Raw genomic sequence first — 27,058 nt, 5'->3', positions numbered from 1 at the left:
CCCTCCTGAATTCCGGACTGAGCTCCTTTGGAGCCGTCGTTGGGGTTGGAATGTCTCAGGATCCCTGGCCCAGCCCCTCCTGAGCCCCAGGTCCTGGGTGAATTCCCACTGGGAATTCCTGTGGGAACAGGAGGCTGGAACTGCGACATTCCCAAGGCCCGGAGAGGGAATTGGGGTTTTTGGGTGCCTGACGGGAGCCTGGATACGGTGATGGTGCTCCGAGAGGTGACGAATTCAGGGAATTCACAGGAATTGCCTCAGGATTCAGCTCCAGATCCCACCCAGCCGGGGGAAGGAGCTGAGATCCCGGCAGGAATTGCTGCGGGACGGCGCAGAGGGATCTCGCCGCGTTCCTCACGGGTTTCCCTTTCCCTGCAGTGCCGCAGCCCCCCACCATCACCAAGCAATCCATCAAGGATTACATCGTGGATCCCAGGGACAACATCTTCATTGAGTGCGAAGCCAAAGGCAATCCCGTTCCCATGTGAGCGCATTCCCAGCCCTGATCCCGCATCCCTCGGAGCTGCTCCAGCCGCTCCAGCCTCCCGTCCCATCCAGTCCCGTCCCATCCCATCCCATCCCATGGATCCCATCCCATGGATCCCATCCCATGGATCCCATCCCATCCCATCCCATCCCATCCCATCCCATCCCATCCCACCCCATGGATCCCATCCCATGATCCCATCCCATCCCATGGATCCCATCCCATGATCCCATCCCATCCCATGGATCCCATCCCATCCCATGGATCCCATCCCATCCCACTGCATCCCATCCCATCCCACCCCATGGATCCCATCCCATGGATCCCATCCCATGGATCCCATCCCATCCCATCCCATGATCCCATCCCATTGATCCCATCCCATGATCCCATCCCATGGATCCCATCCCATCCCATGGATCCCATCCCATCCCATGATCCCATCCCATGGATCCCATCCCATGGATCCCATCCCATGGATCCCATCCCATTGATCCCATCCCATCCCATGGATCCCATCCCATGATCCCATCCCATCCAGCGCTGGCACGGCGCAGGTGAGGACCTCTCCGGGAACGGTCCCTGACCCGGCGTTTCCCTGCCGTTCCAGCTTCTCCTGGACGCGGAACGGGAAGTTCTTCAACGTGGCCAAGGATCCCAAGGTGTCCATGAGGAGGAGATCCGGGACCTTGGTCATCGACTTCCACAGCGGCGGCCGGCCCGACGACTACGAGGGCGAGTACCAGTGCTTCGCCCGGAACGACTACGGAACGGCGCTGTCCAGCAAAATCCACCTCCAGGTGTCCAGTGAGTGATCCCCGGGATGCGGGGCAGGAGGTTTGGGGGGAATATCCGGAGCTCGGATGTCACCGTGAAACACAAAGAAATCACACACAGACAAGAGATTTTCGCAGAGGTTCCTCTGATCCAGCTCCCAGCTGAGAGAGCGGAGAGAAGAGACCCCTTTGTTTATTTCTTACTTTTTATACATTTGTGGGTCCAGCAGAAGATTGGCTTTTTGGGGTTTCCACCCCTCAGCCTCAGTGGCCAGACCAGTTGTCAGTTACAATTGTTTTCAGGTTAGAAATACGCAAACAAAGGACAGAGAATGAAAAACAAAGGATTTGTTTATGTTACATCTGTGGGAAAGGTAGAAAACTGCTCTAATATCCTACAGTAACTAAAAGATCTGACTCCATTTATGAAATTCAAAAGGCTAATAAAGAAACTCAGAAAAACCAGGGTAACACTCGGACAGCTCCAGCTGTGTCCAGCTGTGTCCAGGAGATGGGGAAGGAGCGGGGTTGTGGCTGGAGCTGACAGGGAATTGCTCAGGATGGACGGGGTGGATTTGAGGGGATGGATTGGAGGGGATGGATTTGGGGGGATGGATTGGAGGGGATGGATTGGAGGGGATGGATTGGAGGGATGGATTGGAGGGGATGGATTGGAGGGGATGGATTGGAGGGGATGGATTGGAGGGGATGGATTGGAGGGGATGGATTGGAGGGGATGGATTTGGGGGATGGATTTGAGGGATGGATTTGAGGGATGGATTTGGGGGGATGGATTTGAGGGGATGGATTTGAGGGGATGGATTTGAGGGATGGATTTGAGGGGGTGGATTTGAGGGGTGGATTTGAGGGATGGATTGGAGGGGATGGATTTGAGGTAGTGTGTTTCAGGGATGGATTTGAATATGGATTTGAGGACGTGGATTTCTGGGGATGGAACAAGGCAGGGTGGAATTAAGGATATGAATTTAAGGGGATGGATTTAGGGGTATGGATTTGAGCTGTGGATTTGGGGATTGGATTTGAAGGCATGGAACAGAGGGTGTGGAACTGAGGGAACGAATTTAGGGATATGGATTTCAGGGATGGATTTGGGGGATGGATTTAGGGGTATGGATTTGAGGGCACGGAACTGAGGGTGTGGGATTGAGGGTACGAATTTAAGGATATGGATTTCAGGGTACGGAACTGAGGGTATGAATTTAAGGCTGCGGATTCCGGCAATGGATTTGGCGGGTGAATTCCAGGGAGTTTTGCACACGCCCAGAAGGAATTTTGCGCCGAAGTCGGGACGGATCCAGCAGGAATCGCTGCGGGGGAATCCTTCCCTCCTCTCCTCACTCTCCTTTGCTCCCCGTGGCAGAGTCCCCGCTGTGGCCCAAGGAGAAGGTGGATGTGATCGAGGTGGACGAGGGCGCGCCGCTGAGCCTGCAGTGCAACCCCCCGCCCGGCCTCCCCGAGCCCGTCATCTTCTGGATGAGCAGCTGTGAGTCCGGGAGCGCCTTTCCCGACGGGAATCCTGGGAACGGCGGCTCCCTGGCCTCTGGGGCTCAGAGTGACCGGGGGTGGCGGCGCTGCTGAGAGTCTGGGGTTGGTGCTGAGAGTTTGGGTTTGGTTCTGATAATTTGGGTTTGGTTCTGATAATTCGGGCTTGGTTCTGATAATTCGGGCTTGGTTCTGATAATTCGGGTTTGGTTCTGATAGTTTGGGGTTGGTTCTGATAATTCGGGTTTGGTTCTGATAGTTTGGGGTTGGTTCTGATAATTCGGGTTTGATTCTGATAGTTCAGGGTTGTTACTGCTGGTTTAGGATCGTGGCTGCTACCTTAGGGTCCTTACTGGTAGTTTAAGGTAATTCCTGCTAATTTAGGGCACTTTCTGCTAATTTAGGGGAGTTTCTGTTAGTTTAAATTAATTCCTGCTAATTTAGGGCACTTTCTGCTGATCTAGGGCACTTTCTGCTGATTTAGGATAGTTTCTGTTAGTTTAAGGTAATTCCTGCTGATTTAGGGGAGTTCCTGTTAGTTTAAATTAATTCCTGCTAATTTAGGGGAGTTTCTGTTAGTTTGGGGCCCCTCCTCCTGCTTCAGGGTCACTGCTGGGACGTCAGGCTGCGTCTGCATCAGAGGCTGCTGTCGGAGCCTGCAGTCACGGGCTGGAGAGGGAAAAGCTGCAGTCAGTGTTGCACCCAATCCCTGCAGCCAGTGTTGCACACCAATCCCTGCACTGTTTCACACCAATCCTGCAGTCAGTGTTTCACACCAATCCCGCAGTCAGTGTTGTTTCACACCAATCCCTGCAGCCAGTGTTGCACCCCGATCCCTGCACTGTTTCACACCAATCCTGCAGTCAGTGTTGTACACCAATCCTGCAGTGTTTCACACTGATCCCTGCACTGTTTCACACCAATCCTGCAGCCAGTGTTGCACTCCAATCCCGCAGTGTTGCACACCAATCCCGCAGTGTTGCACACCAATCCTGCAGTGTTTCACACCAATCCTGCAGTCAGTGTTGTTTCACACCAATCCTGCAGTCAGTGTTGCACCCCGATCCCTGCACTGTTTCACACCAATCCTGCAGTGTTGCACCCCGATCCCTGCAGCCTCCTGCAGCAGCTGCTGCCAGCAGCCGCGGAACAGCCGCAGTCGGGACCGTGAGCGGTGCCGAGCGATATCCCAGCGCCATTTCCGAGCGTTCCAAAGGAGCAGCGCGTGTCCGGGCTCATTCCCACCCCTGGAATGAGAGCGGAACCGCGCCGAACGTGAGCTTTGGAGCTGCGCCCTGCGCAGCGCGGAGCCGGAAAACCACGAAAACAAACTCCGGGCATCGCCCTCGCCTCCTGTGCTGGTTTCAGGCAGATTTTGGGAGAAACCCTCCCACGGGGCCCCCCTCCCGTCCCCCAACCAGTTCGGGAAAAAAGATTTCCTCAGAGAGAAGTGGAAAAAACCTGTTTATTAAACAGGCAAAGCACTCCCAGCACAATACCCGATGACAAGAGCTTCGTGCCGCTTACAGAGGGATAACAAACTTAAAGAAAGTCTCCTCGAGGGTCGTCACTGTGCTCCACCGCTCCGTCTCCGCTGGCGCTGGGAGAAAAGGAGATGTGCAGGGCTGGTCTTGGTGGGGTGGGTCCCCTGTGGAGGCCCCCGGTGCTTCCCCAGGTCCTTAGTCCGGAGAGGTTGGAACAGTTCCGAGGAGAGGACAAAAAAAGAAGGAAAAAAAAAAAGGGGAAAAAAAAAAAGCTTTGGCTATTCTACAGCGTCTAACTACGCTAGCACTAAACAAACTAACTAACTTGCAGAAAAAAAAACCAAAAAACCAGAGCTTCTTTCGTCTCACAGTGCTCCAACTCCCCTGCTTCAAGGTCGCTCCGAGGAGCAGAGTTTTCCTGGGGGGAAAAAAACAAACGGCGCTTCCCTGCCCTTTGCACCCAACGGACGACTGTGGGGGGATCCACAGTCACCGTGGGACGCTCCCTGGGGCGCCTCCCTGATCCCCCTTCCCGGGTAAATCCCGGATTCCCGCCCTTCTCCCGCAGCCATGGAGCCGATCCCGCAGGACAAGCGCGTGTCCCAGGGCCACAACGGGGACCTCTACTTCTCCAACGTGCTGGCGCAGGACGCGCTGACCGACTACAGCTGCAACGCGCGCTTCCACTTCACCCACACCATCCAGCAGAAGAACCCCTACACCCTCAAGGTCAAAACCAGTAAGTGGCTCGCCGCTTCCGGGGTCTATCCCCTCGGGAATTCCGGCCGGGAATCCCAAACCGAGGCTGCCGTGGTTCGGTTGGGGTGGGGCGAGGGAGCGGTGGGGTTTTGGGGGGGAGTGGGGAGGGAGGGGTCGTGGATTCCCGGGTTTGGGGGTGGAGAGGGGGTTCGGTGTGGGAGTCGCCGGTTCCGGGTGTTTGGGAATGTCCCACGGATGGGGCATTCCCACCATCCCCAGGGAAATGCAGGAATCGCCAGTTCCATGAGTTTGGGAATGTCCCACGGATGGGGCGTTCCCACCATCACCAGGGAAATGCGGGAATTGCCAATTCCATGAGTTTGGGAATGTTTCACGGGTGGAGCGTTCCCACCATTGCCAGGGAAAAGCAGGAATCGCCAATTCCATGAGTTTGGGAATGTCCCACAGATGGGGCGTTCCCACCACTGCCAGGGAAATGCAGGAATCGCCAATTCCAGGTGTTTGGGAATGTCCCACAGATGGGGCGTTCCCACCATCCCCAGGGAAATGCAGGAATCACCAGTTCCATGAGTTTGGGAATGTTTCACGGATGGGGCGTTCCCACCATTGCCAGGGAAATGCAGGAATCGCCAATTCCAGGTGTTTGGGAATGTTTCACAGATGGAGCGTTCCCACCATCCCCAGGGAAAAGCAGGAATCACCAGTTCCATGAGTTTGGGAATGTTTCACGGATGGGGCGTTCCCACCATCGCCAGGGAAATGCAGGAATCGCCAGTTCCATGAGTTTGGGAATGTCCCACGGATGGGGCGTTCCCACCACTGCCAGGGAAATGCAGGAATCGCCAATTCCATGAGTTTGGGAATGTCCCATGGATGGGGCGTTCCCACCATCCCCAGGGAAATGCAGGAATCGCCAGTTCCGGGTGTTTGGGAATGTTCCACAGATGGGGGATTCCCACCATCGCCAGGGAAATGCAGGAATCGCCAATTCCATGAGTTTGGGAATGTTTCACAGATGGGGCGTTCCCACCATCCCCAGGGAAATGCGGGAATCGCCAGTTCTGGGTGTTTGGGAATGTTTCATGGACGGGGCGTTCCCACCATCCCCAGGGAAATGCAGGAATCACCAATTCCGTGAGTTTGGGAATGTCCCACGGATGGGGCGTTCCCACCATCCCCAGGGAAATGCAGGAATCACCAGTTCCGGGTGTTTGGGAATGTCCCACGGATGGGGCGTTCCCACCATCCCCAGGGAAAAGCAGGAATCACCAATTCCATGAGTTTGGGAATGTTTCACGGACGGGGCGTTCCCAATATCCCCAGGGAAATGCAGGAATCGCCAATTCCATGACTTTGGGAATGTTTCACAGATGGGGGATTCCCACCATCGCCAGGGAAATGCAGGAATCACCAATTCCATGAGTTTGGGAATGTTTCACGGACGGGGCGTTCCCACCATCCCCAGGGAAATGCAGGAATCGCCAATTCCATGAGTTTGGGAATGTTTCACGGACGGGGCGTTCCCACCATCCCCAGGGAAATGCAGGAATCACCAATTCCATGAGTTTGGGAATGTTCCACGGATGGGGCGTTCCCACCATTGCCAGGGAAATGCAGGAATCGCCAATTCCGTGAGTTTGGGAATGTCCCACGGATGGGGCGTTCCCACCATTGCCAGGGAAATGCAGGAATCGCCAATTCCGTGACCTTGGGATAAAACCAGGGAATGTTTTGTCGGGGATGTGGCATTCTCACTGTCTCCAGGGTAGCTGGAAGCAGGAATCACCAAATTCCCAAGTGGGGATAAAGCTGGGAATGTTTCAAGCACAAATGGAGAGTTCCCACCATCGCCAGGGAAACGCAGGAATCGCCGATTCCATGAGTTTGGGATAAATTGCAGAGTTTTGACGCATCTGGAGTGTTCCTACTGTCCAGGATGATCCCAATATCCAGAGGTGATCTGGCGCAGGGATCACAAATTCCTGAGGGAATTTCTGTGGGATTTCTTCAGGTCTGGGGAGCTCCTGGGAATTTTCTGGACTCTCCTAACCCCTGGCCGGGACACAGGGATTTGAGGCGCCGAAGGCTCGGGAATGTGGCTGTGCCAGGATATTCCCGGGCTCCAGCCCGGGGTTTGGGATTCTGGGGAGGGCAGGGCCGGGTGGGAAATCCCCGATTCCCAGGGAATGAGGGATTCATTTCATTCTTCATGGGAATTGAGCTCAGTGAGGAGCTGGACACCACCTCCATGAATTAACTTGGAATTAAAAGGGATTTTACAGCTGGTTCTGCATGAAAACATTATTATTACTATTATTAGTATTAGTATTAATATTAGTATTAGTATTTTTATTATTCAGCAGGTTGTGATCTTAAAACATCATTATTATTATTATTATTATTATTATTATTCAGCAGGTTGTGGTCTTAAAACATTTATTATTATTATAATTATTGCTATTATTATTATTATTATTACTTCATCTCCTCCTTGCCTTCCTCCATCATTGTCCAGCTGTGTCCATCCCATGGGAATGAGCAGCTGGAGTATGGAATTATTGTAGTCAAAAAAAAAAAAAAAACAGAGGAAAAAAATCCCAAACATTTCCCCCCTCCAAATTCCTCCAATTTTTTTGGGGTTTTCCCCAAAGATTTCCGGTGGGAGAAACATTCCAAGGAAATATTTGCTCCACAATTCCCTCGGTTTGAGCTCTTCCCGCCCCTTGGAGAGGGAAATCAGCCCCTTTTCCCGCTCTTCCCGCCTGTGGTTGTCCTGGACGGCGCCGCGCTCCAAGTGCTTTTGGATCCCTGCTCCCGCCTGTCCCTGTCCTGGCTGGTTTTTGGGATGTTCCCGTGTTTTCCACCCTGTCCCTGTCCTGGCTGGTTTTTGGGAATTCCCCATGTCCCCCATCCTTGCTGTTTTTTGGGAATTTCCCGTGTCTCCTGTCCTGGTTTTTTGGGAATTTCTGTGTCCCCTGTCCTTGCTGTTTTTCAGGAATTCCCCATGTTCCCCATCCTGGCTGTTTTTTGGGAATCACCCATGTCTCCTGTCCTGGTTTTTTGGGAATTTCTGTGTCCCCCACCCTGGCTGTTTTTCAGGAATTTCCCGTGTCTCCAGTCCTGGGGTTTTTTTGGAATTTCTGTGTCTCCCACCCTGGCTGTTTTTTTGGCAATTCCCCGTGTCCCCGTCCTGTTTTTTTGGGAATTTCTGTGTCCCCTGTCCTTGCTGTTTTTCAGGAATTCCCCATGTCTCCTGTCCTGTTTTTTGGGAATTCCCCATGTCTCCAGTCCTGTTTTTTTGGGAATTTCTGCATCTCCTGTCCCGGCTGTTTTTTGTGAATTCCCCGTGTCTCCACTCCCAGCTGTTTTTCAGGAATTCCCCATGTCTCCTGTCCTGTTTTTTGGGAATTCCCTGTGTCTCCTGTCCTGTTTTTTTGGGAATTTCTGCATCTCCTGTCCCGGCTGTTTTTTGTAAATTCCCCGTGTCTCCAGTCCCAGCTGTTTTTCAGGAATTCCCCATGTCTCCTGTCCTGTTTTATGGGAATTCCCCGTGTCTCCTGTCCTGGGGTTTTTTTGGAATTTCTGAGCCCCCATCCTGGCTGTTTTTCAGGAATTCCCCATGTCTCCTGTCCTGTTTTTTTCCGGGAATTCCCCACGCCTCCCCCTGTTTTTTCGGGAACTCCCCGTGTCCCCAGCTCCCGGCTGGTTTTTTTCGGGAATTCCCGTGCCCCCCCTCCCGGTCCGTCCCCGGCGCTGCTCACGGTGTTCTGTTTAATTGCAGAGAAGTCCCATAACGAAACGTCCTTAGGAAATTCCCCCGCCATGTACCGCGGTGAGTCCACGCTGCCTTTGGGGGTCCCGGCTTAACCCAGCCCCGCCTAACCCCACTGACCCCCCTCCTGCCCTCAGCTCCGCCAGAATCTGCCGGCACAAACCCGTCCGAGCCCGGCGGAATTCCCCGTTTCCCAAATCCCGCAGAATTCCCCCTTTTCCGCTCAGCGGGGTTTAAGCCGGTTAAGCCCGGCTTGGGAGGTTTGGGGGTTTTTGTTTTTTTAGGATCTGGCTGAGCCGAGTTCGGTCCTTCCCCGTCCTGCCCTCAGCTCCGCCAGAATCTGCCGGCACAAATCCGTCCGAGCCAGCAGAATTCCCCGTTTCCCAAATCCCGCAGAATTCCCCCTTTTCCGCTCAGCGGGGTTTGAGCCGGTTAAGCCCGGCTTGGGAGGTTTGGGGTTTGTTTTTTTTAGGATCTGGCCGAGCCGAGTTCGGTCCTTCCCCGTCCTGTCCTCAGCTCCGCCAGAATCTGCCGGCACAAACCCGTCCGAGCCGGCAGAATTCCCCGTTTCCCAAATCCCGCAGAATTCCCCCTTTTCCGCTCAGCGGGGTTTGAGCCGGTTAAGCCCGGCTTGGGAGGTTTGGGGTTTTTTTTTAGGATCTGGCTGAGCCGAGTTCGGTCCTTCCCCGTCCTGCCCTCAGCTCTGCCAGAATCTGCCGGCACAAACCCGTCCGAGCCGGCAGAATTCCCCGTTTCCCAAATCCCGCAGAATTCCCCCTTTTCCGCTCAGCGGGGTTTGAGCCGGTTAAGCCCGGCTTGGGAGGTTTGGGGTTTGTTTTTTTAGGATCTGGCTGAGCAGAGTTCGGTCCTTCCCCGTCCTGCCCTCAGCTCCGCCAGAATCTGCCGGCACAAATCCGTCCGAGCCGGCGGAATTCCCCGTTTCCCAAATCCCGCAGAATTCCCCCTTTTCCGCTCAGCGGGGTTTGAGCCGGTTAAGCCCGGCTTGGGAGGTTTGGGGTTTGTTTTTTTAGGATCTGGCTGAGCCGAGTTCGGTCCTTCCCCGTCCTGTCCTCAGCAAAGCTCAGGGTTTAAACGGCAGATCCTCTTCCCTGTTTTCTGTGTTTCCAGAGGGAGCGTTTCCAGAGGGAGCGCTCCCGGTGTTCCCAGCTGAACTCAGGCGGGGAGGAAAGGAAAAGAGGGAAGGAAAAGAGGAATGTTTGGGTTTTCCTGGAATCTGGGTGATTTCTGTGCAGAGAGGTTGGGGACGTGCTGGATGCTTCCACGGGCTCCTGCCCTTTGTCAGGACAGGGAATTCCCTTTGGAATCTGTGCCCGCTGGGAGAATCCCACCCCAAAATCCTAAATCTGGGCAGGGAATTCCCTTTGGATTCTGCGCCTGCTGGGAGAATCCCACCCCAAAATCCTAAATCTGGGCAGGGAATTCCCTTTGGATTCTGCTCCTGCTGGGAGAATCCCACCCCAAAATCCTAAATCTGGGCAGGGAATTCCGTTTGGATTCTGCCCATTCTGGGAGAATCCCATCCCAAAATCCTAAATCTGGGCAGGGAATTCCCTTCGGATTCTGCTCCTGCTGGGAGAATCCCACCCCAAAATCCTAAATCTGGGCAGGGAATTCCCTTTGGATTCTGCTCCTGCTGGGAGAATCCCATCCCAAAAAACCCAGGATGGGTGCCCTGGGAGCGGGTTGGAATTGTCCGGGATGCGTTGGGATAACAAGGGCAGCAGTGAGGGATTTTCGGGAGCGGGAGATGGGGGCAGGTTTGGGAGCACAGGGAATCCTGGGAATTCCACCCCTCCAAAGCCACCGCGGATTCCAGCCGCTCCCAGATCCGGAGCTTCGCTTCCTGCTGCTTTTGGGGCCGGGGTTTTTTTGGGGTCAGCTCCGGGAACATCCCTTGCTGTCCCCAGCGTGTCCTGGAGTGAATTCCCTGGAAGCCGGAGCTTCTTCGTGCCCAGGGCACAATTCCCATCCCAGCGGGATTTTTGGGGACGCGGAGCCGGGAGCAGGGAGAGCTGGAGAGCGGCAGGAGCGGGATGTGCCAGGGCAGGGCGCGGCCAAGGGAATTGGGATCCTGGCATCGGGAGCAGGAGGGCTTGGAGGGTGCTGAGGAGCCGGGAAAGGCTGGGAAGCGGGATCTGCCTGGGAGGAGGAGCCGGAATGGGCTGGAAATATTTGGAAAAACGGCTGGGAAAAGGGATTGGCAGCAAAATCATCTTCGGTGGGGGCGGCATCAACCGCCTGGAAGGGAGAGGACGGGAGATGGGACAGGGACAAAGGGAATTCCAGCGGAGAGTTTTCCCGGGCTTCCGGAATTCCCACTGGGTGTCTTTGTTCAGGGAAAAGGGATCTCAGGAGTGACTCCATCAGGAAAATGGGATTTTATCCGCACAATCCCGCTCCGTCCCTCGATTCCGTGGGTGCACAGGAGAAACTTCCTGCTGTTTGTGTTGTGACATTCCCTGGAAAACTTCCTGGCTCCTGAGGATTCAGGTCCCGCTCCCCCACCCCTGTGCAGACCTGGACTCCGACCCAGGCCCTAATTAACTCCATAATTAATGAGCTGGGGATAAAAACTCTGCCCCAGCGTTCCTCCCTGGAATGCCCTGGCTGGGAATGCTGGAGGCTTTGGGATGTGGAGAGGGAAGTGAATCCCAGGGATTTGAGGCGCTGGGGGCGTCTGGGGCTCCCGGCTGTTCCTCCTTGGGGTGCTGATCCCCACGATCCCGGCTCAGCTCCAGGGGCAGCTGGAAAAAGGGGTCTGGAAGGCCGTGAATCCCATTCCCACGATGTTCCTGAGCTTGGGAATGCGGCGATGTGGAGCACTGGAGATCCGTGGGGCGCTTGTCCCAAATTCCTCCCCGGGATAACCGCAGGAAGTGCCACCCACCCCGTGTCCCCAGGGCTCGGAGCGATGATTCCCGGAATTCCGTGGGCAAAATGGCTGCAATCACTGGGGGGGAAAAAACGATCCAAAAGCACAAACGGAATATTTCATCAGCAGAATTTCCCACTTTTTTTTTTTTCCCCCTTTCAATGGAATCAAACCCCTGTTTTGTCCCATGAGCCTGGCTGTGTCGGGATGGGCACATCCCTGGAAAAGGAGGAACTTTAGATGGGAAAGGGGCAGCTGGCAGCTCCGGGATGTTTCTGGGATGATCCCAGTCCACAGCAAAGCTTGGGAGCAGAGTCGATTTTTAGGCCGGAGTTAACAGCCCCGGGATTCATTTTTCCAGCTCGGATCCGCCCAGAGGGGCGAGGGAAACCTTGTCACTTCCAGCTGGAACTTCCACAAGCTCAGAGCCTCTGGTTCTGAGGGAATTTCTGGCTGCTCCCTGCTGGAAACAGCAAAATATTTATAATTTATTAATTATTATTCATAATTCATTATTTATTAATTATTATTTATTAATGGTGCTGTGCTGAGGCAACAATCAGATTTTTTTTCCGTGCTGTCCTTAGGTTAATTAAAGCCAGGAGGGTACTAATTAATCTCCCTGATTTTTAATTGCCATCACTGATACAGGCTGGAAAGATCCAGCTCGCTCCGCTTCCGGTTATCCCACGGGATCCGGAGTGGGAATAAATCCTGATCAAAGCCAGGCTTGGCCGATGAAAGGATGAATTCCCACTTTTCTGGTTTGATGGGAGAAGCTCCCGGCCGTGCTGGAGGTTTGGGAGCTCTGCCCTGGGATGGGCTGAGCTGGTTCAACCGGGAATGAGACTTTCTCCGGGAGCAGGGATGCAAAGAGACCCGGAGAACTCGGGATAAAGCCGGGATTTTCCTGCCCTGGTAATCCATTAATCCGTAATTAACTAACTGGGAGCGCACGTGGAGCCCGTGGGAGCGGCGGGATGTGGGTGTGGAACCAATTCCAAGGACTCTGTGGATTAATCCTGCGGTCGGGTTTTCCTTCCCTAAGGTGGGAATTCCAGGAAGAATTCCTGTCCTCGCTCCCCTCCTCCTTCCCCTGCTGCAGCTCTGGAAGTTTCCCCAAATCCCCCAAATCCCGGTTGCCTCCCCCTCACTGAGCCAAGGAAATTCTGGGGCAGCAGAAGCCGCATCCCAAATCCTGCTCCAGAACCAGGATGTTCTCTCCCCACGGATTGCTCCAGGATTTCTTGTGCCCCTGCTCCCATCCCACTCCTAATCCCATAACCTCCATCCCTGCTGCTGCTGCCTTCCCGCCCATCTCATCCTGTTCTGTCCTCACTGATCCAGATCTAGGTCAGTCCTTCCACTTCCTAATGGAATTTTTCCCATGAATAATTAATTTTTCCCCCTGCAAAAAGAGGCCTTCACCGTGTGTGGATCCGTAGGGAATTGTCTTGTGCCTTCCCTTTGTTTTTCTCCCGTTAAACTTCCCTCTCCAGCCCTAAATGGGTCATTTTGGTGGCTGAGCTGTCCCTTTCCAAGGGGAATCGTCATTCCAGGCCTCCAGGAAAGCTGGAGAACCTCCTCGGTGCTGCTGGAGCCCCGGGAACGCTCCGTATCCCGGAGATTTCCGTGGAAAAGCGGCTCTGGGTCTGAACAAACCCTTTCCGCGCCCGTTCTTCCTGCTCTCTATCGTTATGTGTTACATCCATCAATATTTCCCAATTCCATCTGATTCCAGCCCATTTTCCAGAGGCAGGGAGGGCAGGAAAAGCGGGAACTGATGGAATGGGGAGTGTCCCTAGCTCTCAGCTCCCTCTGCTGCTCCTTCTCTTCCCTGCCCTCCAAAATTCCTCTCTCCCCCTCCTTTTTTTTTTTAAATCCCAAATCCATTTGGAGCCCTCCTTTCCTTTCCAGGCACATTCCTGGGTGAGTTCAGAATCCCGGGATGGCCCGGGAGGCGACAACTTCCACGAATTTCCGGAGACCTTTAAAAGACCCGTGTTTTGTTTTCTTTGTTTTTTGGTTTTTTTTTTTTTGTTTTGTTTTGTTTTTGTTTTTGTTTTTGTTTTCCCTTTCTCTCCCACTGATTCCAGCCCGAGGGATCACGGAAACCACTCCCAGCTTCATGTATCCCTACGGAACTTCCAGCAGCCAGATGGTTCTCCGAGGGGTGGATCTCCTGCTGGAGTGCATCGCCTCCGGAGTGTACGTACCACGGAGAGGGCGATCCCCGGCCATTCCCAGCGGGATCAGGGCAAGGAATCGCCCCTGGATGTGGGAGAAGGGATCATTCCCTCCTTTGTGGTTGCTAGCAGTGCTCCCGTCGCCGGCTCGATGAGCCAGCGGAAATGCTGGAGTTTCCAGGTGTTTTCAGATCCTTGCCCAAGGATAATTCCTCACTGGTTCGTCCTAAAGTTTGGGAATTTCCCGGGAGCTCCTCAGCACCGTGTGGGGCAGGACATCTGTGTCCTGGGAATGCTCAGGGCCGTGGTTTAGGGGCAGCGGTGACGGGAATAAGCTCAGCTGGATCAGAGCTTCTCCCTGGGCTTTGGTGGTTCCCGGAATGGGAATTCCACAGTTATTTGGGGATAACAGCTCCTTGCTCGGGAGTCGTTCCCTTGCCTTTGGAAAAGCTCTGACGCGCTCGCCTCTCCTCAGACCAGCACCGGACATCATGTGGTACAAGAAAGGCGGGGAGCTGCCGGCGGGAAAAACCAAGCTGGAGAACTTCAACAAGGCCCTGCGCATCTCCAACGTGTCCGAGGAGGATTCCGGGGAATATTTCTGCCTGGCCTCCAACAAGATGGGAAGCATCCGCCACACGATCTCGGTGAGAGTGAAGGGTACGTCGCCTTTACCTTCCCTCTTTGGATCCCGGAGCCGGGAGGGGACGATCGTGGAATGCTGGGATGGGCGGCGGGGCCCGTCCCTGGGGGCGGGAGCGCTCCGCCTCCGCGTTCTTCCGGGAATCGTGGAATGGGTCGGGTTGGAAGGACCTGAGAGATCACACATTCCATGGTCCCAGGGTGCTCCGAGCCCCATCCAACCCGGCCGTGGACACTTCCAGGGGTCCAGGGGCAGCCGCAGCTTCTCTGGGAATTCCATCCCAGGCCACCCCCCACCCTCCCGAGGAATGATTCCCTGCCAGTATCCCGTCTAAATCTTCCCTTTTCCAAGTTAAATCTCTTCCAAACGCCCCCAAAATTGGCGGGAGATGGGAATTCCCGCTGACAGCGGTGGTGGTGGGATTGTGTGGCCACGGAGAAGGAACGGGGTCTCTCCTCCTTCACCGAATCCCGGGAATCCCGCTGGGTGTTTCCATCCCTTTCCCCCGCCCCAGGAAGCGTTGGAGCAGGGATTTCGGCGCTGGTGCCGCTGTCCCTGTGTCACCGGGGCCCGGCTGTTTTCCAGCTGCTCCCTACTGGCTGGATGAGCCGGAGAACCTGATCCTGGCGCCCGGAGAGGACGGGAGGCTGGTGTGCCGGGCCAACGGGAATCCCAAACCCTCCATCCAGTGGCTGGTGAACGGAGAGCCCATCGAAGGTGAGGGAGGGAGAGAATGGGCCTCCTTCTCCCAAATCCCAGCCCAAATCCCAACCAAGGTTCTCCTGGATGGGCACGAGCCAGAGTTGCTGCTTCCTCCAAAATCCCAGCCCAAATCCCAGCCCAAATCCTAGCCCAAATCCCAACCAAGGATCTCCTTGCTGAGCATGAGCCAGAGTTGCCGCCTCCTCCAAAATCCCATCCCAAATCCCAGCCCAAATCCCAGCTCAACTCCCAGCCCAAATCCCAACCAAGGATCTCCTGGATGGGCACGAGCCAGAGTTGCTGCCTCCTCCAAAATCCCAGCCCAAATCCCAGCTGAAATCCCAGCCCAAATCCCAGCCCAGGATCTCCTGGCTGAGCACGAGCCGCAGTTTCTGGCGGGATCCAGCACCCTCGTGGGCTCCGCGTGAATCCCGCCGTTTGTCGGGACGCTCCCAGCCCCTCCCAGCCCCTCCCAGCCTCTCCCAGCCTCTCCCAGCCGTGCCTGCGGCGCTCACACCCCGCCGCCGCCTTGTGGAGCCGGGCTGGGAATTCTCACCGGGCATGGGACCATGCTTGTTTTGCAGCGTCTCCCCCGAACCCGAGCCGGGAGGTGTCCGGGGACACCATCGTGTTCCGGGACACGCAGATCGGCAGCAGCGCCGTGTACCAGTGCAACGCCTCCAACGAGCACGGGTACCTGCTGGCCAACGCCTTCGTCAGCGTGCTGGGTGAGTGGGTGGGACGGCGGCACGCAGGGCGACCGCTCGGGGACGAGGGATTCGCAGGGCGGAGACGTTCCTCCGAGAGAGCCCGAGGCTGAGCCAAGCCCAGAGCCCCTCTGCCTGGTTATTTCTTACTTTTTATACATCTGTGGGTCTGGCTGTGGATTGGCTTCTGGAGTTTTCACCTCCCAGCCTCAGTGGCCAGACCAATTGTCAGTTACAATTGTTTTCAGGTTAGAAACGTGCAAACAAAGGACAGGGAATGAAAAACAAAGGACAGGGAATGAAAAACAAAGGGTTTGTTTATGTTACGTGTGTGAGAAAAGGTAGAAACTGCTCCTAGTATTGCGCAGCAGCTAAAAGGTCTGACTCCATCTTATGAACAATCAAAAGGCTTTAAAAAACGCAGGAAAAGCAGGGTGACAGGTGAGCCAGCCGGAATTCCAGAGCCCGGACTTCCGCGGAATCCGGGGATGGGCCGGGCGGGAAAGGGCCTCAAAGCTCATCCCGACAGGGTGGATGTGGCGCTTAGTGCCGAGGTGGTGTTGGGTCCAGGGCTGGAGCTGCTGATTGTAAAAGTCTTTCCCAACCTTTCCCAACCTTTCCCAGCCTTTTCCCACCCTTTTCCCCACCTTTTTCCCACCCTTTTTCCCACCCTTTTTCCCACCCTTTTTCCCACCCTTTTTCCCACCCTTTTCCCACCCTTTTTCCCACCCTTTTCCCCAACCTTTTTCCCACCCTTTTCCCCAACCTTTTCCCCAACCTTTTCCCCAACCTTTTCCCCAACCTTTTCCCCAACCTTTTTCCCAACCTTTTTCCCAACCTTTTTCCCAACCTTTTTCCCAACCTTTTTCCCAACCTTTTTCCCAACCTTTTTCCCAACCTTTTTCCCAACCTTTTTCCCAACCTTTTTCCCAACCTTTCCCCAACCTTTCCCCAACCTTTTCCCCAACCTTTTCCCCAACCTTTTCCCCAACCTTTTCCCCAACCTTTTCCCCAACCTTTTTCCCAACCTTTTTCCCAACCTTTTCCCCAACCTTTTCCCCAACCTTTTCCCCAACCTTTTCCCCACCCTTTTTCCCACCCTTTTTCCCACCCTTTTTCCCACCCTTTTTCCCACCCTTTTTCCCACCCTTTCCCAACCTTTCCCCAACCAGCGGGTTCTGGGATTCATCCGAAATTCCACCCTCTTGCCGTGGATGGGGGAATGGAACTTTCCACTGTCCCAGGCTGCTCCAAGCCTCATCCAGCCCAGCCTTGGACGCTTCCAGGGATCCAGGGGCAGCCACAGCTTCTCTGGGAATTCCACCCCAGCCCCTCCCCGCCCTCCCAGCCAGGGATTTCTTCCCAATATCCCACCTAAACTCTCCCATTTTAGTTTAAAATCATTCCCCTTTATCCCATTACCGTATTCCCATGTAAAAGTCCTTTTCCCTGGTTTTTCCAAGCCCCCTTTTCCCTGCAGAATTTTTCCATGACTTTCCCCCTTTGCTGCTCTGAGGGAATGCACAGAGGCCCCGGGCTCTGGGGCAGGAATCCATTGCCATGGATTCAAACCAGGCAAAGGCCGGGCAAATCCAGGGATACGAGTCACAGAGCGAGGCTGGGAGGAGAGGGAAGGGGAGGTGAGTGGGGATGGAGAAGCTCCACAGGGCGGAAAAGCGAAACGAACAAACAAAATAAAAACAAAAACAGGGGAAAAGGCTGGAGAAGAGCGGCAGAATCCATTTCTCCTCCTTCCTCCACGGCTGGAATTTTGTCTCCCGGCAGATGTCCAGCCCCGGATCCTGGGCCCCAAGCACCAGCTGATCAGGGTGATCCAGAACAACAGGACCCGCCTGGACTGTCCCTTTTTCGGGTCCCCCATCCCCACCCTGCGCTGGTAAGAGCCGGATCCCATCCCCGGGGGCGGGAAAAGCGGGGGTTTCCTGCTTTTCCTTCCCTTCCAACGGCGCTTTGTGGCTGTCGGGAGGTTTAAGAACGGCCAGGGGAACATGCTGGACGGAGGCAACTACAAAGCCCACGAGAACGGGAGCTTGGAGATCTTCATGGCTCGGAAGGAGGACCAGGGGATCTACACCTGCGTGGCCACCAGCATCCTGGGCAAGGCCGAGGCCCAGGTGCGCCTGGAGGTCAAAGGTAGGGGCACAGAGCTGCCAAAATCCCGGCTCCTCCGGAAACTGCAGCGGAAATAGTCGAGGCTAAAATCTTGGATCCATCTGGAAGCTGCAGCAGAAGCAGCTGAGGTGAAAACGCTCGGATTTTCTGGGAGCTGAGTCAGGAATGATCCTTGAGGTGGAGGGGGGTTGGTTGTGGCTGGTCCGAACTTCCAGAGGGTCAGAGCCGGGAGATTTAAAGTGGCGGAGATTCCGTTGTGGTGCTGGGAAAAGCCAAGGGCTGGGGATGGTGGAAGGGCTCGGTTCGGGTGTGGGGCTGGGAGGTGCCACCAGCAGCACCAGCACGGACCCCAGGTGCTCCTCGGGGTTGGCTGAGGACAGCAAAACATTTCTGGAATTGTTTTTACCTCACTCAGCAAACCCCGGCTGCTGACTGCAGAAAAGGGGGTTGTTGTTTTTTTTTAAAAAAAAAAAGTCACGGCACGAATTAATGGCTCATCAAATTGATTTATGTGTTGGAAGCTGGACAAACACCCCAAGCGTGGTTGTCCTTCCCGAGAAACCCCGCTCTCCTCTGAGTCCCGGGGTTTTGGGACACAGCCCTCGACCTCCTGCAGACTCCACCTGGATCCTGAGTGGGACAGGAGAAATTTGGGACACAGCCCTTTGTGACCCCACACAGACTCCACCAGGATCCTGAGGGGGACAGGAGAAATTTGGGACACAGCCCTCGACCTCCTGCAGACCCCACCCGGATCCTGAGGGGTCCTGAGGGGTTTGGAACGTGACCTTTTGTCCGTGACCCCACACAGACCCCACCCGGATCGTGAGGGGCCCCGAGGACCAGGTGGTCAAGAGGGGCACCATGCCCCGGCTCCACTGCCGCGTCAAGCACGACCCCACGCTCCGGCTCATGGTCACCTGGCTCAAGGACGACGTCCCCCTCTACCTGGGCAGCAGGTCTGTGCCCAAAAATCCCGTCGGTTTCTCTCCCAGAATTATTTTTTTTCTTTAGCAGAACGTTCCAGGAGTCCCCGGGGATAAATATTGGGGTCCCACCTAAGCAGCGTTGGATGTTTTTGACGTTTTCCGTCTCCTTCGCTGCCTCCAGCAATTCCTGCTGATCTATCAGTAAATCCGGACTTGGCCGCGGGTTTTATCCACGGCTATTTTAGGACTCCTTGATAAAAGCTGGGGGCTCACAGCGAGCTGCTCCAGAATTAATGTTTCTCCGCTGCGGCTGGCGCAGCTTTAATTTCCTCTCCGCACCTGACTCCCCTTTCTTGTGAGGCAAGGTCTGATCCCAGGGCTGGCCGTTGTCCTAAAAATGTGATCATTCCCCAGACGCACCCCGGGGCGCGCGATTCCTTAAGGAAATGAGCTTTCCCAGAATAACCCGGCGCACCCTTGGCCGATAAAACCTCCAGACCGGAGACCTTCTCCTGCTCTGGTTGAGTTCCCGGCTGGATTCTGTCGGGAGACAAAACACCCAAGCCTCCGACGCCGCTTCCTAGGCGAGCCGGGGCGGAATTCTGGGACGTTGTTTCCTTGAAGGATGAAGAAGGAGGAGGATGGCCTGACGATCTTCGGCGTGACCGAGAAGGACCAGGGCGATTACACGTGCGTGGCCAGCACGGAGCTGGACAGGGACCTGGCCAAGGCTTATCTCACCGTGCTGGGTAAAGCCCTCCTGACCCCACCGCCTGGAACGGGACGCCGCGGCCCCGAGGCCGGGCTGGAAGCGGGATCAGGGCTCCGGGATTGTCCCCCGGATGCTCAGGGAGGCGCTGGCAGAGCGGGAATTCCGTTCTTGCCGGATCTGCTGCCTCGGCTCCCAACGGCGGCGCTGAAACGGCGCAAAAAAAAAAAGTCCCGGTGTTTTGAGGGGCGAGGAATTAAACGGGAGTTGTTGCACGCCAAAACGTCCCCGGGTGGATGTTGGAGATCCCTGAGGAAATCCCAGAGTTTGGGGGTGAATTTAGTGGGGTGTTGGGGTGCTGAGCAATGGGGTTGGGGCTGAGCCCGCTCCTGCTGCCCCGTGTCCCCTTCGTGTGTCCCCCTGGCAGCACAGGGAGGGACGAATCCACGCCATCCCACGTTCGTGCCGCTTGGAAAACAGGGATTTGTCATCCCCGGGTGGATGTTGGAGATCTGTGAGGAAATCCCAGAGTTTGGGGGTGAATTTAGTGGGGTGTTGGGGTGGGATGGGGGCTGAGCCCGCTCCTCCTGCCCCGTGTCCCCTTCGTGTGTCCCCCTGGCAGCACAGGGAGGGACGAATCCACGCCATCCCACGTTCGTGCCACTTGGAAAACAGGGATTTGTCATCCCCTGGCCGCCTCAGATTCCCGGGAACGCCACAACCTGCCCGTGCCCCTCCGCAGCTGGAACAGCAACCCCAAATAATCCCCCTGGGCTGGATTTATTCCCCCTCCTCTCCCCTAACTGCTCATTAACCCCGCATCGGGCCGATAATTTCCCTTCTGCCCTCAACAACGAGCGCGGGGGGAGCAGTGGAGGCGTCTGGGGGGAAGGATTTTCCCGCTCCGCTTCCCGAGCCGGGCCGATTCCCGCTGAAACGTGGAACTTTGTGTTTGCCAGGTGCTCCTTTGGCCACCCAAGCTTAAACTAACCCCGGCTAACAAAGCACTGTCTTACCTTGCAGCCGTCCCCGCTAATCGGTTGAGAGATTTGCCCAAAGGTAATCGTCACTAATTCCTCGACTTCCTTTTGTTCTCCGCCTTGGTTTTGGGGTTTCCCCTCACCGGTAGCTCCAAGGGAGAAGGGTGGCAGCCGGGAAGAAGCTGGGGGAATGATGCTTCCAGGTTGTCCCTTGGGAGCTGAGGCTCCCAAGTCCTGCCCAAGCTGTCCCTGAAGGAGCTGATTTTTCCCAAGCCCCGTCCAAATTCTGGGACGCAGCCGGGTTTCTTCTCCTTCTTTTCCTTGGGGGGAATATTCCTGAAGGAATTCCTTGGAAACACATCCAGGTGGGCGGGGAGCTCCCGTTCCACCGCATCCCGTGTCCCACGGCGGCAAGCCCCCGAGCGCAGGGATCGCTTTGCCTGTACTTGGAAATCCTGATGGGAAAAAAAGGAAAAAAAAAACCAAACCCGCATGGAATCCCCTTATTCTTACCTGGAATTTATTCCTGTTATTGCAGGAGCTGGTCCTTGTGACCAGATTAAAAAAAAAAAACACAAAAACCCCCCCCCAAAACCAGGGAATTTCTATCAAATTTATGTTTCCACTGAGGTTTTGTCTTTTCCCTGCTGTTCGTTTGCATTTCTCTGTGTAAGGTCGCAAATCCCCCTAAACCAGCACCTGGTGCTTCCCCCATCCCAGGGTTTTTCCTGGGAAAGGCAGGTTTTTTTCTGGGAAAGGCAAGGTTTTTCCTGGGAAAGACAGGGTTTTTTCTGGGAAAAGCAGGATTATTCCTGGGAAAGACAGGGTTTTTCCTGGAAAAGCAGGATTATTCCTGGGAAAGGCAGGGTTTTTCCTGGAAAAGCAGGATTTTTCCTGGGAAAGACAGGGTTTTTCCTGGGAAAGGCAGGGTTTTTCCTGGGAAAGGCAGGGTTTTTCCTGGGAAAGGCAGGGTTTTTCCTGGGAAAGGCAGGGTTTTTCCTGGAAAAGCAGGGTTTTTCCTGGGAAAGGCAGGGTTTTTCCTGGAAAAGCAGGATTATTCCTGTGAAATGCAGAATTTCCAGGCCAGCCACTGTCAGACGTGAGCACATTTATATTTTATGCATCACTCCGGTCCCCTGAAGAGCTGCAGGACGTGGATTGTGCCCTGGAGCGCATCCTGCCCACGGGGCTGGGAGAGGTGACGGGAGCTGGGACTCGCTCCTGGGACAATTCCAGCCTCATTTATCCCATTCCAACAGAGCGACCCGACCGGCCCCGGGACTTGGAGCTGACGGATCTGGCCGAGAGGAGCGTGCGGCTGACGTGGATCCCCGGCGATGACAACAACAGCCCCATCACAGGTCTGCCCCCCAAAACCCCCCAAAACCCCCCAAAACCCCCCAAAACCCCCAAAATCACTCTCCCCAGAGACGGAAAACTGTCACCGAGACACACAGAGCAGTCACACGCAGACAAGAGATTCCGCAAGGCAGAGGTCCTTCTGATCCCAGCTCACAGCCGAGAGAGCGGAGAGAAGAGACCCCGTGTTTATTTCTTATTTTTATATATTTGTGGGTCCAGCAGAAGATTGGCTTTTTGGGGTTTCCACCCCTCAGCCTCAGTGGCCAGACCAATTGTCAGTTACAATTGTTTTCAGGTTAGAAATGTGCAAACAAAGGACAGAGAATGCAAAACAAAGGATTTGTTTATGTTACATCTGTGGGAAAAGGTAGAAAATTGCTCTAATATCCTACAGTAACTAAAAGCTCTGACTCCAGTTATGAAAATCGAAAGGCTAATAAAGAAACTCAGAAAAACCAGGGTAACAGAAAATTCCCACCCCCAAACCCCTTCCACCCTTCGCCTCTCCCCGCTCTTCCCCAGACTACATCGTCCAGTTCGAGGAGGACCGCTTCCAGCCGGGAATCTGGCACAACCACTCCCGGTACCCCGGGAGCGTCAACTCGGCCGTGCTGAGCCTCTCCCCGTACGTGAACTACCAGTTCCGGGTGATCGCCGTCAACGACGTGGGCAGCAGCGTGCCCAGCCTGTCCTCCGAGCGCTACCAGACCAACGGCGCCCGTGAGTGAGCGCTCCCGACGGGATTTTTCGTCCTTGGAATCCACACCCCGCCTCCTCCCCGGAGGCTCTCTCCCCCGGATCCCAGGAATCGGTTGGCGAGGGAGGCAGTGGGATTTTGCGCCTGGAATTCTCGAGCCCGTGGGGGGGGGTGACAGCGGCGATCCGGCAAAAGGCGGAGGTTTATGCCGAAGTCACCCGTTTCTTATAGGAAAATTTGGGTTTTTTCCTTCTTTTCCTTAGAGGGAGTGCTCCTGAGGGAATTCTCCCAGTCCTTTCAGGCTATAGGAAGCTCAGAGATCTGCAGGGAAATCAGACTCCAGCGCAAATGTTGTTAGTTACTGTTAAAGCCGGTCAATGCCAGGGGGTGGCGAGGCCCTGGCACAGATTATCCTGAAAAAAAAGTGACTTCCCCATCCCTGGAAGTGCCCAAGGCCAGGCTTGGAGCCGCCTGGGGTAGGGGAAGGTGTCCTGCCCATGGCAGGGGGTGGCACCGGGTGATTTTTAAGACCCCTTCCCTCCCAAATTCCGTGACAAAAGAACAAAACCCAGCCCGGATCCACGGCCGAGACTCCAGTTCTGTCTGCCCAGTGCTTTGCCGGGGAATATTTGGGGGGAAAAAAAAAAAAAGAATTTGGGAAGATTCTGCACCAGGAATTGGCCTGGATCTCAGCAGCTCCGCTGCATTTCTCCCTTTCCCCGTTCCAGGGGAGGTTTTTGGAGGATCTGCTGGCATCTAGCGCTGGCTCCCAGCGGCCGTGTTCCGGGCTCAGAGCGACAAACTCCGCTCCCTCCACAATGGTTTCCTTTCAGGGATTTAGGACATTTCGGGAACAAAAAACAGCCTCCGAAATAAATGGCCTGGTTTTCCGGAGGACCGAGAGTCTCGTGTCCCATTAACCTGGATGGGAACTTCTGGAAAAAAATCAGGGCATCAGCTTCTGCCTTGGGAGGACTTTTGGGCTTGCAGGGTTTTAACCACTCAGCGGTCGCTGTTCCGGCATTTCAAAATTCCTCCTCTTGGTTTTCCGTGTGAATTCCAGGTCCTGAAGTAAACCCAACGGGAGTTCAAGGGGCAGGGACCCAAAAAAACAACATGGAGATAACGTGGACCGTGAGTTCTCCTCGGATGCCTTTTGGGATGGAGTCGCAGGATGAGGGGGAATGGGCTCAGAGTGCCGGAGGGGTCGATGGGATATTGGGAATAAATCCTTCCCTGGGAGGGTGGGGAGGGGCTGGGATGGAATTCCCAGGAAACCCACGGGAAATGCCCGAGGCCAGGCTGGAGCACCCTGGGATCACGGAAGGTGTCCCTCTGCTCATGGGGCTGGAATGGGATGGGATTTCGGGTCCCTTCCAACCCAAACCGTCCCAGGGTTCCACGGATTTAAAAAAGCGGGTGGCACAAGAAGCGCCGTTTTCAGCGCTGCGATAAAAAGGAATAATCCAAAAAATTCGAAATAAAAATTAGTCAAAAGAGGCGGCGCCCAAAGTCGCCGGATTCCAGGCTCAGCTCCCCCGGATTCCAGCCCTCGGAGCGGCGCAGAGGGTTTATGGATCTGCTCCTGCTTTGCTCCCTGCGCCAGCAGGGGTCAGCCGCAAATCAGGGATGAGCCGCCAGGAGGGCGGGAATGGCAGCGGGAATGGGCGCTGGAATGGGCGCTGGAATGTGGGGATGTGCGTTGTGTAATCCCGCATTCTGCACGGGTCTGGTGTGTTTGGTAAAGTACACAGATAAGGAATCCGGGCCGGTGGAAGCGTCCCTGCCCTTGGAAGCGGCCTGGGATTTAAATCTCTTTCCACCCAAGCCCTTCCAGGATTAAAATCCTGGATTCTGTGAGTAAAATTTCCTGGTCCTGCCTTAGCCCCTGGAGAGAACTCATTCCCCTCTCCTCGGGAACAAAACCTCGCCTTCCTTTGGGATTTCCTGACAGAGCCCGGAACAAGACCCCCGCCGCCCAGCAGAACTTGGGGGGATCTCCTCGGCGGAGAAAATCCAACCCTTCGGTTCATTTTTTATTTCTTTTTTTCCCCATTTCTCCTCACTCTCCCTCGTCCGTTCCTCTGCGCCGAAGCCTCTGAACGCGACGCAGGCCTACGGGCCCAACCTGCGGTACATCGTGCGCTGGCGGCGGCGGGAGCCCCGCGGGAGCTGGCACAACGAGACGGTGCGGGGCGCGCGGCACGTGGTGTGGAACACGCCCGTCTACGTGCCCTACGAGATCAAGGTGCAGGCCGAGAACGACTTCGGCAGAGCCCCGGAGCCCGACACCTACATCGGATATTCCGGGGAGGATTGTGAGTGTGCGCTGGGCCGCGGGAGGCGGGGGGGGGTTTGGGGGTGGTTCCGTAAAAAGGGTAAGGGGAGTTGGGGATGTGGGCGGGGCACCGAGGGATTTGGGATAAAAATCCGCTTTTTTTTGGGGGTGAGGCATAGGGAACCTGGAGAGTGGAATGTGTCCCTGTCCATGGCCACCTGGGCTATGGAATGTGTCCCTGTCCGTGGCCGCCTGGGCTATGGAATGTGTCCCTATCCATGCTCACCTTGGCTATGGAATGTGTCCCTGTCCATGGCCACCTGGGCTATGGAATGTGTCCCTGTCCATGGCCACCTGGGCTATGGAATGTGTCCCTGTCCATGGCCACCTGGAGAGTGGAATGTGTCCCTGTCCATGGCCACCTGGGCTATGGAATGTGTCCCTGTCCATGGCCACCTGGGCTATGGAATGTGTCCCTGTCCATGGCCACCTGGAGAGTGGAATGTGTCCTTGTCCATGGCCACCTGGAGAGTGGAATGAGTCCTTATCCATGGCCGCCTGGGCTACGGAATGTGTCCCTGTCCATGGCCACCTGGGCTATGGAATGTGTCCCTGTCCATGGTCACCTGGAGAGTGGAATGTGTCCCTGTCCATGGCCACCTGGGCTATGGAATGTGTCCCTGTCCATGGCCGCCTGGGTTATGGAATGTGTCCCTGTCCGTGGCCACCTGGGTTATGGAATTTGTCCCTATCCATGGCCACCTGGGCTATGGAATGTGTCCTTATCCATGGCCACCTGGGCTATGGAATGTGTCCCTGTCCATGGCCACCTGGGCTATGGAATGTGTCCCTATCCATGGTCACCTGGGCTATGGAATGTGTCCCTGTCCATGGCCACCTGGGCTATGGAATGTGTCCTTATCCATGGCCACCTGGAGAGTGGAATGTGTCCCTATCCATGGCCACCTGGGTTATGGAATTTGTCCCTGTCCATGGCCAGCTGGGCTATGGAATGTGTCCCTGTCCATGGCCACCTGGGCTATGGAATGTGTCCCTATCCATGGCCACCTGGGCTATGGAATGTGACCATATCTGATCAAAAACATGGAAATGAGGGGGTTTTTTTTGAAATTTGGGGTCCAACTTTGGGACAGGTGAGGCAGGAAAGCGTTGGATGTGCTTGGATCCCTCACCTGGAGAGGGAGGTGAGCCAGAGCCTTCCCTGCAGCAGGAATTTCCGCTTTTAGTTGGATCAGGAATTTTCTCCTGATGTCCGGAGGAGTGAAATCGGATTTATTTTCTCCCCGTGGAAGAACGTGGAGCCGTTGTGGGGCTTCTGCTCCAGGGATTTTTGATGGGAAAAGCACAGCAGGGGTGTCCGGCTGTCCAGCTGTCCGTCTGTCCCAGCTCCAGGGCCATCCCAGGTTCCTAACGCTTTATCCCCGCCCGCCCAGATCCCAAGGCTGCGCCCACGGATGTCAGGATCAGAGTCTTAAACAGCACAGCCGTGGCTCTGACCTGGACCCGGGTGCACCTGGACACCATCCAGGGACAGCTCAAGGAGTACCGAGTGAGCCAACCCCGAATTCCCAAATCCCCGCCTGCCGCTGACCCTTAACACAGCTGAACCTCCCGAAATTCCCGGCTGGCTCCCAGGGATGGAGCTGCTGGATGCGGGGATGACAGAAAACTTCCTTTGGTCCCCAGGAGCCTTTGGGGGTTCGGGGCAGGAGCCGAGGATTTGCTCTTTGGGGTGTCAGGATGGGGCTGGGGACGTCTCCTGCTGCTTTCTCTGGGCTCGGCTGCAGGATTTGGGACGCTCCAGGAAAACGGGGAGGGATTGGGATGATCCTGGCGAAGAAGCAAAGGGGCTGTGAGGGAGTGACCCTGTCCAGGTCGGGTTTTGTGTCATCCCCAAAATACTGACGGCGTCTTTTACTGATCAACAACCCCTGCAGAGCCTAAACCCGCGGTCAGGACTAACTGGGCGCTAAAGCCAGAGTGGATCCGTGATATTCCAGGTCTTTCCAGGCTTATATTTAATATTTGTCCGTCTTTCCGGTCTTGTATCCGATATTTAACGTTTGCTGCTGATGT

At 55.3% G+C, this 27,058-nt stretch overlaps 1 protein-coding gene across 22 annotated transcripts in view; it reads left to right on the top strand.

Annotated features, from left to right (window-relative positions):
* The window catches only part of NFASC (neurofascin), an 80,397-nt gene that overhangs the window by 15,777 nt on the left and 37,562 nt on the right, over positions 1-27,058 (top strand). For 12 of the 22 annotated variants that reach the window (XR_005703999.2, XM_058423495.1, XM_040085905.2 and 9 more), the window contains 19 exons: positions 379-484; positions 1,098-1,294; positions 2,645-2,767; positions 4,819-4,989; positions 8,752-8,802; positions 13,732-13,843; positions 14,297-14,481; positions 15,050-15,181; positions 15,751-15,894; positions 17,659-17,770; positions 17,861-18,027; positions 18,818-18,965; positions 19,560-19,684; positions 20,668-20,703; positions 21,884-21,985; positions 22,509-22,706; positions 23,747-23,817; positions 24,779-25,001; positions 26,416-26,531. Coding sequence is in view for 21 of the 22 variants with exons in the window: in XM_058423495.1 (XP_058279478.1) it covers positions 379-484; positions 1,098-1,294; positions 2,645-2,767; positions 4,819-4,989; positions 8,752-8,802; positions 13,732-13,843; positions 14,297-14,481; positions 15,050-15,181; positions 15,751-15,894; positions 17,659-17,770; positions 17,861-18,027; positions 18,818-18,965; positions 19,560-19,684; positions 20,668-20,703; positions 21,884-21,985; positions 22,509-22,706; positions 23,747-23,817; positions 24,779-25,001; positions 26,416-26,531 (2,519 nt within the window). In the remaining variant the exon portion in view is untranslated. The remainder of the gene's footprint in view (positions 1-378; positions 485-1,097; positions 1,295-2,644; positions 2,768-4,818; positions 4,990-8,751; positions 8,803-13,731; positions 13,844-14,296; positions 14,482-15,049; positions 15,182-15,750; positions 15,895-17,658; positions 17,771-17,860; positions 18,028-18,817; positions 18,966-19,559; positions 19,685-20,667; positions 20,704-21,883; positions 21,986-22,508; positions 22,707-23,746; positions 23,818-24,778; positions 25,002-26,415; positions 26,532-27,058) is intronic. The other 10 variants (XM_058423497.1, XM_040085916.2, XM_058423503.1 and 7 more) reach the window with 5 other exon arrangements.

The sequence above is a fragment of the Hirundo rustica genome, chromosome 24 (assembly GCF_015227805.2).
Source record: "Hirundo rustica isolate bHirRus1 chromosome 24, bHirRus1.pri.v3, whole genome shotgun sequence".
Classification (NCBI taxonomy): domain Eukaryota; kingdom Metazoa; phylum Chordata; class Aves; order Passeriformes; family Hirundinidae; genus Hirundo; species Hirundo rustica.
The sequence above is the reverse complement of the archived record's forward strand: the minus strand, read 5'-3'. Positions and strand labels throughout refer to the sequence as shown.